Raw genomic sequence first — 13,787 nt, 5'->3', positions numbered from 1 at the left:
TAATTTATAATACAACCTAAATAACATCATACATGTTATGATTCTGATAGTATGATGCTACCATAATTTATAATACAACCTAAATAACATCATACATGTTATGATTCTGATAGTATGATGCTACCATTATAATACAACCTAAATAACATCATACATGTTATTATTCTGATAATATGATTGCAGAATCCTTCCCTAAATTGATATTAATTTGTCCCCTGAAAATGTAGCCCTATAAGTGGCATTTAAATGTATTTTGCATCCACAATGATGTAGGTACAATATAGAAAACAATTCATTCAATAGTATTTGTCCATTATTTCATGACCTTTCTCATACATTTATTATCTTTGTCTCACTGAGAGAATGGTTTGTCATTATAGTTATAATTGAGTATGTTACTAAAATCCACTAACATCTCTAACATCTCCTGATTCACAACGTAGCTGTAACTCCTGCCTGGAAACGATGTGTCACATGCATCAAAACTCATCGTGTTTATGATTTTCCTCTTTCTCTAGGCACCAATGACATACAGAACAACAGTGGTTGGATAGAGGAGGATGAGGAGGATGAATGGGAAGTGGAGGAGGTGGTGAAAGATGATGAGGAGGAGGAGGAGGAGGAGGAGGAATGGTCAAAGCAGGTCAAATCGGCTTTTGAGCTCCGGTATGAGGAACAGGAGTTTCTGGCGGACGGAGGCTTTGGAACCGTGTGGGCCGGCTATCCCAAAGAGGACAAGCTACCTGTGAGTCATATACACCTGGGTTGGGATATTATTTTTTTATGTCATGATGTCATAACAGAATGTCATGATGTCATAACAGAATGTCATGATGTCATAACAATGTTATAACGGAATGGCATGATGTCATAACAGAATGTCTCTAAAACGTTTTTATTAAATTAACTTTTTTTTATTTATTTTTACTGGTAGTCGACTACCCCACCTGAATGCAAATATATATATATTTTCTTTATCATTCCATTTGGGCTGTGGGGGTGCTTAATGTCTGAAGGAGTCGACTGAAGGCTTCTTGTCCTCTGCGAAAAGCATGCAATTGGTCCACTGATAGATACATCTTGATATTTGTCCAGTCTAGTGTGTTCATTAGACGGGGAAATCCTCTTTCGGTGCCTCTGTGCCTGTTTTCTTAGGCAGTTAGCCTCGCTGGTATGCACGCCATTAGTGTTCGCCACGCTTCTAGGCCTCTTTGCTTTTGGAAAGAATGATACAAATGATTATTATTCTTTTTTTTTGTAAACCCGGGGCCGGACTAGTTAAGAGGATATATATATATTGTTTTTTTGCATTAGACTAAGTGGTTGACAGTCGACTACGGCTCCTTTTGATCGATTAGTCGACTATTCGACTCATGAACCAATGAACACAATTCAACTAAAGCAACTAATAAAAAAATCTGATTGGGATTAATTTTACAGGTGAAGAGATACATCCGGAGGGAAAGGATCCTTGATGTCATCCAGGAGGACCCAGAACCTCATCTTGGCATCCATCCATCCATCAGTGGTAAGATGTCCATTAACATACATTCTAAATAACAACATCATACATGTTATTATTCTGATAGTATGATGCTACCATTATAATACAACCTAAATAACAGCATACATGTTATTATTCTGATAGTATGATGCTACCATTATAATACAACCTAAATAACATCATACATGTTATTATTCTGATAGTATGATGCTACCATTATAATACAACCTAAATAACATCATACATGTTATTATTCTGATAGTATGGTGCTACCATTAACATACATTCTAAATAACAACATACATGTTATTATTCTGATAGTATGGTGCTACCATTATAATACAACCTAAATAACATCATACATGTTATGATTCTGATAGTATGATGCTACCATAATAATACAACCTAAATAACATACATGTTATGATTCTGATAATATGATTGCAGAATCCTTCCCTAAATTGATATTAATTTGTCCCCCGAAAATGTAGCCCTATAAGTGGCATTTAAATGTATTTTGCATCCACAATGATGTAGATACAATATAGAAAACAATTCATTCAATAGTATTTGTCCATTATTGCATGACCTTTCTCATACATTTATTATCTTTGTCTCACTGAGAGAATGGTTTGTCATTATAGTTGTAATTGAGTATGTTACTAAAATCCACTAACATCTCTAACATCTCCTGATTCATAACGTAGCTGTAACTCCTGCCTGGAAACGATGTGTCACATGCATCAAAACTCATCGTGTTTATGATTTTCCTCTTTCTCTAGGCACCAATGACATACAGAACAACAGTGGTTGGATAGAGGAGGATGAGGAGGATGAATGGGAAGTGGAGGAGGTGGTGAAAGATGAGGATGAGGAGGAGGAGGAGGAATGGTCAAAGCAGGTCAAAGCGGCTTTTGAGCTCCGGTATGAGGAACAGGAGTTTCTGGCGGACGGAGGCTTTGGAACCGTGTGGGCCGGCTATCCCAAAGAGGACAAGCTACCTGTGAGTCATATACACCTGGGTTGGGATATTATTTTTTCATGTCATGATGTCATAACAGAATGTCATTATGTCATAACAGAATGTCATGATGTCATAACAGAATGTTATAACGGAATGGCATGATGTCATAACAGAATGTCTCTAAAACTTTTTTATTAAATTAACTTTTTTTTATTTATTTTTACTGGTAGTCGACTACCCCACCTGAATGCAAATATATATATTTTTTTTATCGTTCCATTTGGGCTGTGGGGGTGCTTAATGTCTGAAGGAGTCGACTGAAGGCTTCTTGTCCTCTGCGAAAAGCATGCATTTGGTCCACTGATGGATACATCTTGATATTTGTCCAGTCTAGTGTGTTCATTAGATGGGGAAATCCTCTTTCAGTGCCTCTGTGCCTGTTTTCTTAGGCAGTTAGCCTCACTGGTATGCGCACCATTAGTGTTCGCCACGCTTCTAGGCCTCTTTGCTTTTGGCAAGAATGATACAAATTATTATTATTATTTTTCTTTTTTAAATAAATAGATCTGTGTGTAGAATAATTTTTTTTAAAGAAAAGTATATAAGCTGATTGGGTACTTACATGGTTACGGTCAGAATGTTGGACCTCTAGATCAGTTTCCTACTCGAGTCAGGTCAGCTTTATTTGTAAGCCCAAAATCACAAGTCTCAATGGGCTTCACAGGCCCACAACAGAACACGCACCCCCTGGCTTCAGCCCCAATGAAGACGAGGGACAAACTCACACAAACAAAAACCTTATTAGGAAAATAAAAAGGTTAGAAACGTTGCTTTTATTCTGTATTTTATGCTCGTTTTATCACTGCTGTAAAGACAATTTATTGTATTTATTTTTTCACAAAATACCTCTTCATTTTCTTTGATTTTCTTGCCTGGTGTTTTATAATACAATACAAGCATTCACTACATTCAATACAAACATGCACTATGCAATGAGCAAATAAACATTTATATACGCCAACATGTTGTACTATAATAGAAATAACAGAAAGATGGTTCTTCCTGGTTTGATTCCCGCTCCTCCCGGGCAGCGTGTCAGTGTCCTTGAGCAAGACACTTAAACCCTAATTGCTCCCAATGTGCAGGTTGGCACCTTGCATCATGCAAGTTGCATGGTTACCTCTGCCATCGGTGTGTGAATGGGTAAAATGTGAGGAACAAATTGTAAAGCACTTTGGATAAAAGCGCTATATAAATGCAGCCATTTACATGAAATGCAAATGTGTAAGTGGATATAAACCTCTTAACTCTAGAGCGCCCAGCCTAGCCCTGTGAAATGTTGAAGTATTGAGAAACTTTAGCACTGCTGCATCCACTCACCCAGCTGCAATCCAATGGGAGACACCATATATTATATCGAACATAGTGTTGGGATGTCCAGAACAGAATCAGAGCCGATCACGGCATATTTGAATTGATCAGTATTGGCTATATTAAGCCCGATCAAATTCCCATCATTTCAGTTAAAAAATACATGAAATCCATTAAAGGGAAGCTGTGATGTAGGCCATTTTAATTTCTTTAAGAAGAGCTATTCAATTACCAAACATATCTTACCTACATTGGATTGGTTTCACTAACTTTAATATACTTTAAGTGTGTACTGTGTAGCTGTATCATCTAGGAAATACAAATATTGGATTGTGACTCTATCATGAGATACTCATTATTAAATGACTTTCATAGGCGTTGTGCTACAGTATCACGTTACCCAGTTCCATGCGTAACTCAACTCCCTTCAGCCCAACCCTTCATGTTATGCAAAGAAAATACCCATTCAGAATTAATTAAATTTGAACTTTATTAGTCAGAACAGTGATTTACATTTTGTTTCTTTCTGCAGAAATAAGCTAAATGTTTTACACGATCATCACAAATACCATCAATACAGTATCGTTATGGACCGAGAAAATACAAAGGAGAAATATGAGTATATTGAAGAAGCATTCTAGAGTTACACTAATTCGCAATAAGTGTGCATTATGGTGTGTTTGTATGTGTTGACTTGTCGTACAGAACTTGTAAGTCGCTTTGGATAAAAGCGTCAGCTAAATGACAAAATGTTAATTAAATGTATGTGCGTGCATGTGTGTATGTGTGTGTGTGCTTTCTTTAAGGTATCTTGCTTTTACTTTCTATGCCATACAGGAATAGAAGTTTGTACTGGAGCCACACCAGCACTGCATGCTCTGAAATATGAAGCGTCTATCTTAGAGCACATCCCGATGAGCTTCAGACATACAAAGCAGAACTCCACCTGACAGCGGTGACAGATGACGTTCTTGCATCCTGTTCCCTTGTGCTCCTGTCTCTGACCGCAGGTGGGACAGGCTCGGATGGAGGGGCACTTGACCCCCCCCACATCAAGAAAGGAGATGATCTTGGCATTCTTCAGAGTCTCCAGGTCATGGTTGACGCAGCCGTCGTTGTCGCAACGGTCAGACCGTGGACCTGGACCATTCCATGGCTTCAGACACTGCCAGCAGAACTCGTAGCTTCGCTTCTTGTCTGCTGTGCACACGGTGCACTGGACACTCAGGTTGGCGAGGTCCTCTCTCTCCAGAAGGGTTTTGCATCCTGGACACTGTTAGGGAAACGGGTATGGAGAAACGATAGGGATCAGAAAAGGACGTTTAGAATGTTTGTTGTCAAGTTAGAAAGTGTCTATTCTTTTTTTGATATTTTTTTGCCATTTTTATTGCTTTATTGGACAGACCCGGCAGAGAGGAATGATGGGAGAAGATATAGAGGGGGAGGACATGCGGCAAAGGTCACCGGGTCCGGGAGTCGAACCCGGGACGTCCGTGTTGCACTTTTGTTGTTCTTTTATATCACTAGAACTCCCTCCACCAACCACATCACTCCTGTTCTCCACCAACTTCACTGGCTGCCTGTTAAGTCACACACTGACTAAGATAAGATAAGATAAGATATTCCTTTATTGATCCCCTTGGGGAAATTCAGGCATCATAGCAGCATGGGGGGGGGGGTACAGGTAGTAAAACAACAGTGTACAGGTAGTAAAAACAACACAGGCAGTGTAAACAATTTGGTCAATATGATCAATATAATTTACAATTCACTATCTGACTAGCTGAAGAAATATTCACATTATTCACAGTGTCACATAAGGTGCAGTATGCATGAGGTAGTGTTATAATTTACTATCTACTGAGTATACATTATTCACAGTATCACGGTATCCACTGAAATATACATTATTCACAGTATCACAGTGTCCACATAAGGTGCAGTAAGCCTAAGGTAGTGTAGGTTGTCCTCATTGGGTTCCTATAAGTCCCAGGTCAATGTCTGGTAGCAGTCGCTGTCGCTGCCCCCTGTTGAGCCTGGAGGCTGCTAGTCGCTGCCCACTGTTGTGGAGCCTGATGGCCGCTGGTATGAAGGACTGTCCGAGGCGGTTAGTTGAGTGTCGTGGGGGGATGAGTCTGTGGCTGAACGAGCTTCTCATCTTGACTAGCTCGTCGTAGAGGCCAGGGGGTGGTAGGGGTTCTCCATGATGGCAGCCAGCTTCCTTATCATCCCCCTCTCTGCCATCACCTCAAGTCTAGGTAGCTCGACTCCCACCACGGAGCTAGCCTTCCTCACCAGCTTGTTGAGCTTGTTGGTGTCCCTTGAGTTGATGTAGCCTCCCCAGCATGCCACAGCATAGAAGAGGATGCTGGCCACAACAGACTGGTAAAAAGACTGCAGCAGTCTGTTGCACACATTGAAGGACCTGAGTCTCCTCAGGAAGAACAGCCTGCTTTGTCCCTTCCTGTAGAGGGCCTCTGTGTTATCCGACCAGTCCAGTTTATTGTTCAGGTGTACCCCAAGGAACTTGTATGAGTCCACCATCTCCACATCCACCCCTCGGATGGAGATGGGAATCGGGGGGGGCCTCTTCTTGCCCCTCCGGAAGTCCACCACCAGCTCCTTGGTCTTACTGGTGTTGAGTTGGAGGTGGTTGCTGTCGCTCCAGCCCACGAAGCTCTCCACCAGGGCTCTGTACTCCTCCTCATCATCGTCGGTGATGTAGCTTACGATGGAGGAGTCGTCTGAGAACTTCTGCAGGTGACACCCGCTTGAGTTGCGGCAGAAGTCTGAAAGTATTACTACTCACCTTCAATGCCCTCCATAACCTAGCCCCTCCTTATCTCACAGAACTTCTCCAGTCCTACACTCAGATCCTCCTCTTCCTTCCAACTTGTCACTCCCCCTTCCCGTCTGACTACCATGGGATCCAGAGCCTTCTCCCGCTGTGCCCTCAGCCTCTGCAGTGGTGCGTTGGTGATTTCATACCTGGTTGCACTGTATTTTAATGACGCCACGTGCACGCGTGAGTGCACACACTCCCGCGCATCCGCATAAATGTTCCCTCGCGTGCGCACAGAAAAAAGACTGCCTAATTGCCTCTATAGTTTTGTGTGGGTACTTGGCGCATCAGTCGAGTGCAGCGCATTCCTGTGTGCACGTGCGTGCACATCCGTGCATGTGTGTGTGAGTGCTTCTGCTCACAGACCCGGTTGCACATGACCAACACACCCCTGCGCCTCTGGAATTTCCTACCACAAGACATCCACGCAATAGACATCCTCCACACCTTTGTTTCCTGTCTCAAAAAAAATCTGTTCATTCTGGCATATTCACTTTCATTTTAAGTTTATTATAACTGCTCCCCTATGTGTAACTCTGTAATATTGTGTTTTTACTGTGTGTAATTGTATTTGTTTTTAACCCTGTATGGCGACCTTGGGTGTTTTGAAAGGCGCCTTTAAATAAAATGCATTATTATTATTATTACAATATTAGAATACTCACATCTTTGAATTCACAATATTCCGCAGCAGCCAGGTGGGCGATCTTTTCTTCAAAGTGCCGCATCTCTTCAGCCGTCAGCACAGCCAGTCTACGCACCTCTTGATAGGGCCACAAGGCATTGCACTTCTGCAGGGTGCCATTCTTCAGTGCAGGGCACAGAAATTTGTACTGGCCCTGGAATTAAATAGATGACAAACAGTACAAATTCAGCAGGCTGGTCATCCCAATGGAGCTAACTGGGTCTTGCTGGGGCCGGGGCGAATAACCACGCCTACCATTGAGTTGATATATTGTAATTGTATATACTTACTATATAGATATATATCTGCACTGCACACCTTTTATAAGTGTATATAGTCATCTTGCTGTTATTTTATTTTATGCTATTTTTATTTTCGTTTATTTATATTATATTGGATGCTGCTATGGTCGAGGAACCACAACGAAGTGAATTTCACTATTTTTTTGCTGTAAGGTATTGAATGACGTGACAATAAAGGAATCTGAATATATAATTACCATGTCTCAGTTGTTAAATTATCTGAAAGCAACAACATAAGGAGTGTGTTAAATGGTAATTTGGGGGAAAGTGATCGTCATAAATGAGGTAAAAGCTCTGGCTAGCACTTGTTGACCCAGTTCATGGAATGATTAAAGACCATCACTGTAAACACACAGATTAGCATTTCGTCTTCATAAGAGAAGGGCATATTGAACAATATACAGTATGAATTCGTACCAAGTCGAGAACATTGGTGCTTGAACATTATCATAACACAATGTTGACGTTGCTTTTAGAATGTGATCTCGAAAGGAGGTGATGGAAGAAAGGTACCTGGTCCACCACGCTGCGACACCACCCTGTGAGAGATTCTGGGGTGACAGCATGGCCACAGGACATCTCTGCTCTTAGAGAAATGTCTCCCTCTTCTGGAGCTGGGGTGCACAACATTCAGAATCAGAATCAGAAAGGTCTTTATTGCCAAGTAAGTTAGCTACCTTACACATACAAGGAATTTGATTTGGTCATTTGGTGCGACATTATCGGGTAGAATAAAATAAAAAGTAGAATGAGATCAAATGGAATATAAACGAAATTAAAACAGAATTACAATATAATATAATTATAGTTATAAAATAAAATAGGACAGGGCTGTACAATTGTGCACGATGTGGTCGAGACAACAATCACAACATCAACAACGACAACAGTAATGTCCATCACTTATATCGCAGAATGAGTTAGTTACAAGTTTATTTACGTGACATTGATACAAAAGTATTAGTCTGATGTGTACTTACTGTTACAAGATAACTCTCACGAAATATTGCGTGCATCGCACTTTACCAAATAGGTTTTTCATTATACTCACGCAGTGGGTCTAAGTCATCCGGTCTGTTAACAAATTTGAGCGTGGTGTCATCGGGATCATATGCCTTCTCCCCGCCTTGCATTTTGTTTAAATCTCAACCGACACGTTACCGCTTCTTCTCACCCAGAGACTCAGGACAGTGTGAGAGGAGACGACGGTGGAGAACACGTTTCACTTTCACTTCTCCCATGTCCCTAGCAGAAGTCACGTGGTTTACAGTTACACCATAGATTATAGATATCACATGTGTTTATATATATAATATATATATATATATATATATATATATATATATATATATATATATATATATATATATATATATATATATATATATATATATATATATATATATATATATATATATATATATATATATATAATAGTTATATATATGGTTTACACTCTCCAACATTTAGTAGCCAAATGTACACATATCCATATCCACCCAAATATGTGTGTCCAATCTATGTGGTTAGGGGATCAGAGCCATGTATTGAGCCATGTATTACCAAGGAGGGGTTTATGCACCTGTTCTCTAGTCAAACATAACCAGGGGATTTGCAGAGACAGTAAAATACAATATAATATATAATTTCAAACCAAATTAAAACCTGTTAGAGTGGGTACATTTAGATAGCATGGTGGTGTGGTAGGGTAGGGGGTATGGCCCAAGCGCAGACAGGCAGAGGATAGACATAGGAGGCAGGTGTTGATTCTTGAATATGAGCACTGCTCCTTTAATTCGAGTGAGTGTGGCTCAAAAACAAAGTGAGAGGGCATGTCTCCAAAACATGCTAAATGCTCTATAAATAACATACAAATATCATGGTATATCATTTACTTGATATTGTGTTTGGCAGACCTGAGGTTAAGGGCTTAGTTAAAGTCACTATAACTGCCTCTGTATAATCCTTTTTACATATACTATCTGTACATACCCCACCTATCTTAGTTACGCTGCTAGCCAGTATGACTTACTACCATAGTGTCCTTATACCTGTATTACTGTACATAAATAATACTATAACACTTATCTGATTAGCACTATTACTCAGTAGTACTATTTATATATTTTATTACCAGTTTAATCACCTGTACATTCTACACTGTATATACTATTGCACTTTACTGTTATTGCACTCTGGTTGGATGCCAAACTTCTTTTCGTTGTACTGTACTTGTGCTGTATGATGACAATACATTTGAATATAATCTGACTTTGTTTCACAAAATCACACTATATTATCGGTGTAAACAAACTCTGTATGTCACACAATTGTACTTAACTTCAAACTTTTAAGTGCTTGTTACTAGGGTACTTTTGGAAAAGCGTTTTCGATATTGTATGCAGAAGACGTCGGTTCCAATTTCCAAAGAAGGTGAAAGTGAAAGTGTTCCTGAATCCTAAACACGTCACTCTGAGTCCCACAGACGGACACAAAGAAACTGAGCTCTGTTGCTAGTGGGTGCAGATATCAAAATGGGTAAAATCTACCAGGTCACCGTGAACGGATTCAGGGGTGAGAAGATGGTCATTGATTTGTGCAACACAGAAGAGCAAATGAAAAGCATGACAGTACTGCAGCTGAAACAGAAGGTCCTTGAGAGATTGCCTGGGAGTGCTGGTAAGCTGTTTATACGTACTTTATTGTAATTTGACGTTGATTGGTCGTGTATACATTTATTACGTATTATTATTTGTTAATAATGTTTTAATATCAACATTATCTGGCAATCCTCTGCCAATTTTAGCAAATTCAAAGACCCAAGAGATCCCACACTGTTGGGAAACTTATCTCTCCGCGAAAATGAAACGTAACGTGGTCAGAGTATTTCTCTGCTGCGAGCCGGTTCCAGGGTTAGTTTAACTGTTTTGGGACCAGTTTATAAAGCTAGCAACTAACGTTCGTTTAGGTTTCACTTCACATGCATGTCGATGATGCAAAGGCTTTGCAAAGCATGCTAGACGCATCGGACCTAGATATAATAGCTTCTAAAATGCAAGGTCCACGACCACGCTGCTCCGTGTCAGGGCCGGACTTGGGAAACAATTCAGGCCGGGAAATATAGTGCGAAAAAACACACACAAATGTAAATATCTTCAATATATTAAATGCAAATTGGATTTTTATGGGGGGGGGGGGGTATTACCATAATGTCAATGATTAGCAACAACACTGATTTCGATGGATTCTTTTGTTTTTTGTAATGTCAGATTTAACAACAACTCTTTTCAGAAAAGTGGGAGTATTTCATTTTTAATCTGACATTACAAAAAAATAAAAATGGTTATGATCAGGACTGAAGTTGAATAAAAGATGTATGACTGTCTAGACTGCGTTCTCTTTGTCTGTTTACTCTGTACTCTGTCTGTTTTTTATACTTTAGGAGCACTTTTTTTTTGCTATACAACTTACTGTCACTTTGGTTGACAAGCAGGAAGGAGTGCGTTGGTGATTTCAAAGCTGGTTGCACTGTGTTTTAATGACGCCACGTGCTCCCGGGCGCATGTGCACGCTCCCACGCATGCACATAAATGTTCCCTCGTGTGCGCACAGACTAAAGACAATGCCTAATTGCCTCTAGGAATGGAATGTAACAATTTTTTTTTAACTTACATTTTTATTGACATTTCCAATACTTAAAATGACATCAAACACATAATTCACTGACATGGGTCCCTTGAGTTTCTATGTTATGACTGTGTTCAGCAGCCCAGACCCCCATCCACCCCGAGAAATAGGACTCCCCCATATCCCAGGTCCGCTACGTGCGGAGCTGAGCACCCAGCGACACGGGTCCCTTGAATTAAATTGGGCCAGGCCCAGTACCTAGATAGACTAGGCAGAATTTCAGAAAATGTGCTTGTATAAAGTGCTGAAGGCATTTCGTGTTTATTTTTGGTACACAACATTTCTAGGGGTATTAAGGGGTGCTGAATCTAAATCTGCTGTATACCAAGCTCAAAAATGTCAAATAAGGCCTCAAAATTGAGAAATCCAACATGGCCGCCAGCACCAGGCCCTCTCTCCACAAAAACAGGTGCTAAACCCACAGTTTTTATTCTACTGACATGAAACTTTGCACAGAACATCTGCACCCATGGAGGAAGAAAGTAAGAATATAGCTGGGGTGCAACCATGAGTAACAGGGTGTTTTTGACTGTCTAACTGTAATCTTTGTATAGGCGAGGATAAAAAAAATGACATGTCTTCAGTGTTTGCAGGAATACTACAGCAATTTGGTAATAACTGTACAGTGTTGGACACCAACATTAGAATCCCCCAAGTCTTAGCTTTCTTCAGGTACCAAGTTTATGCAAGTAGCTCTTATAAATCTGGATATATAAGCATTTTAATGTAAGCATGTTGTTTTAGGCGAATTTTTGAAAAATAAATGGTGGGGCTTAATGAGTTAAGTGTGACTACACAAGGTACAAACTAGGCTTGGGCGGTATGACGGTATTACGGTATACCAGGGTATTTCGAGATCCCGCCGGTATGATTCTCAATACCGTGACGTCACAGACTGCTATTACACTGAGTTGATTGTAGTGCACAGCACGCGCCAGCAGAGGGTTACGTGGCTATCGTTCTGGGACTGGGAGCTAACGTTATAGTAGTACCTGGATGGTGCGGGGTAACTGGCTACCGTCCCGGGAGCTCACGTTGATACCTGGATGGTGCTAACTAACTGGCTACCGTCCCGGGAGCTCACGTTGATACGTGGATGGTGCTAACTAACTAGCTACCGTCCCGGGAGCTCACGTTGATACCTGGATGGTGCTAACTAACTAGCTACCTTCCCGGGAGCTCACGTTGATACCTGGATGGTGCTAACTAACTAGCTACCGTTCCGGGAGCTCACGTTGATACCTACTAACTGGCTACCGTTCTGTGATTTGTTTACTTCGAGGTTGAAGAAAGTGCACTTTCAGGTTGAAAGAACGGCCCTAATCTCAACGTGTTTCAATATAAGCGTTATGTATGGTGATAACGAGTATATTGTTAGCTCCGCCCCCCCCCCCCCCCGCTGATGAAAATGAAAGTCATACCGTCATATACCGTATACCGGGGTATTATGTCAGCAAGGTATGACGTATGAAAAAAATGATACCGCCCAAGCCTAGTACAAATAGAGCTGCCGCGATAACCGCATTACCGCGTTATCGCTGTTGCATCACGCTCACCGCAGAGTTAGGCTGAATACCGCGTCACCGCTGTTTTTTATCATAATAATAAAGTTGGCTTGCGGCTTGCGGCTCTGCAGATATACCCTACTCGGTTCCAAGCGACCCTATTGGGTAGAAGTGGTACCAGAAAAGTCATGTGAAACATTGCAGACCACTGACTGGTCAGAAGAGAGACGCGTCACACTTTGTAGCCTCTGAACAAAAACAGAACGCTGATGTGTTAAGTTTGTTGTTGTTAACTTATTAGCCTAATACTACCGTCAGCCGATATACACGAGAGGTAACGTTAAACCCGGGTTTGCTTGGTAGAATACACAATGAGAGGTAACGTTAGCTTTGGCAGAATAGACGCAACGAGAGTCTGGTTAATGTTGTTATTGATTGATTGATTGATTGATTGAAACTGTGTTAAACTCTGGCTTGCTGCAAGCCCTCGGACATCTATGCCCACGGAGCTTTCAGTGTACACAAGCGAGCGGCCCCGCCTGCATCCCCACACGGAGACAAACGGAGTAGTACCTGGCTGCAGTGGAAAAGGAACGAAGTACCAGGTGCCTAAAGCGGGTCGAGTCGAGTAGGTACTATACAGTGGAAAAGCGCCATTAGACTAGAGGCAGGCTATAAGAGTAGACTACTAAAAAAAAAAAAAATGCATTCAAACTTTTATTTTTTTTTGTGCGCACTGTGCGGTAATAACCGCGGCGGTAGGAAATATTTCGCAAATTCGTGCGGTAAGGAAAATATCAATACCGCGGCAGCTCTAAGTACAAACCTGAATTAAATGTGCTTTTGTACGTTTTCTTACATACATCAACAAGGACGTAGTCACACCGGAGATTCAAGAATCCATACTTGGCGCAGAACACCTTGGAC

At 40.9% G+C, this 13,787-nt stretch overlaps 1 protein-coding gene across 1 annotated transcript; it reads right to left on the bottom strand.

Annotated features, from left to right (window-relative positions):
- Positions 1-4,311: 4,311 nt before the first annotated feature.
- On the bottom strand, positions 4,312-8,854 carry LOC311233222 (E3 ubiquitin-protein ligase RNF19A-like). Its single transcript, XM_084320158.1, has 4 exons — positions 8,720-8,854; positions 8,182-8,282; positions 7,347-7,520; positions 4,312-5,112 (listed from the first exon to the last, which is right to left on the bottom strand). Exons 1-4 carry the CDS (start codon positions 8,799-8,801, stop codon positions 4,657-4,659), a joined length of 813 nt encoding a protein of 270 aa, XP_084176284.1. The 5' UTR covers positions 8,802-8,854; the 3' UTR covers positions 4,312-4,656.
- Positions 8,855-13,787: the final 4,933 nt, after the last annotated feature.

Source organism: Notolepis coatsorum (genome assembly GCF_963971535.1).
Source record: "Notolepis coatsorum genome assembly, chromosome: 8".
NCBI lineage: Eukaryota > Metazoa > Chordata > Actinopteri > Aulopiformes > Paralepididae > Notolepis > Notolepis coatsorum.
This window is presented reverse-complemented; position numbering and strand designations above follow the sequence as displayed.

Coding starts and splice junctions, on each gene's coding strand:
- LOC311233222 (XM_084320158.1), bottom strand. CDS start 8,801: ATGCAAGGCGGGGAGAAGGCATATGATCCCGATGACACCACGCTCAAA. Junction 8,283..8,719: donor GGATGACTTAGACCCACTGC/GTGAGTATAATG, acceptor TGTGCACCCCAG/CTCCAGAAGAGGGAGACATT. Junction 5,113..7,346: donor AATATTGTGAATTCAAAGAT/GTGAGTATTCTA, acceptor TTTCCCTAACAG/TGTCCAGGATGCAAAACCCT.